Source organism: Alligator sinensis, unplaced genomic scaffold (assembly GCF_000455745.1).
Source record: "Alligator sinensis unplaced genomic scaffold, ASM45574v1 scaffold553_1, whole genome shotgun sequence".
Taxonomy (NCBI): domain Eukaryota; kingdom Metazoa; phylum Chordata; order Crocodylia; family Alligatoridae; genus Alligator; species Alligator sinensis.
Window position 1 is genome coordinate 118,908 of NW_005842389.1, and position 612 is coordinate 119,519.

Here is a 612-nt window from a genome sequence, read left to right on the forward strand (position 1 = left end):
ACTGGGGGAACAGGGAAACCAAGATGGAGCCTGAGGCAGGGAGAGACAGGATCCCCCCAAATTTGCCTGCCCCCCACATGCACTTACTGTGATGGTCCAGGTGCAGTCACTGTTCGGGGGGTAGAAGTTGGGGAACCCCTCACTGGCGACGTACCCCGCATCCCCAGAGTGCTCCCCCCCGCACAGGAACACAGGCCTGCGGGAGACATGGGCTCAGTGCCCCTCACTCCCAACCCGCAGTTCTCACCCTGGGCACTCAAGCCAGTGGCTGTCCTCAGTGTCCGGGCAGGAGCCCTTGTTTGTCCTGGCCGGTGCTTGGGGGCCGGGACAGCAGCCAGGCTCTAGGGCGGGGGGGAGGGCGAAACCAGGAGAAAGGCCAGGAGGACTCCCCCAGGGCCCCACATCTGGGAAGTGCAGGGTGTGGGGGAGCTGCGGGTCGGGAGTGAGGGGCATCATTCTGGATGGGGGGCACCGTTATGGACACTTCGGGAGTGAGGGGCACCGGGGCGGGGAGGTCTGTCTGGGTCTGTCCGTCCAGCCCCACCCCCATCCAGATGTTGTGCCAGCTGTGCCCCCCCACCCCCGCAGCTGTCCCTGACACGGGCTCCAGGA

The 612-nt window shown here is 66.0% G+C and overlaps 1 protein-coding gene across 1 annotated transcript in view; it reads right to left on the reverse strand.

Moving 5' to 3' along the window:
- The window catches only part of PCOLCE (procollagen C-endopeptidase enhancer), a gene marked incomplete at its 5' end in the record, with an annotated part of 5,634 nt that extends 5,531 nt beyond the window's left edge, over positions 1-103 (reverse strand). The window contains one exon of the mRNA XM_025211089.1: positions 88-103. Within this exon, the coding sequence (XP_025066874.1) occupies positions 88-103 (16 nt within the window). The remainder of the gene's footprint in view (positions 1-87) is intronic.
- Positions 104-612: the final 509 nt, after the last annotated feature.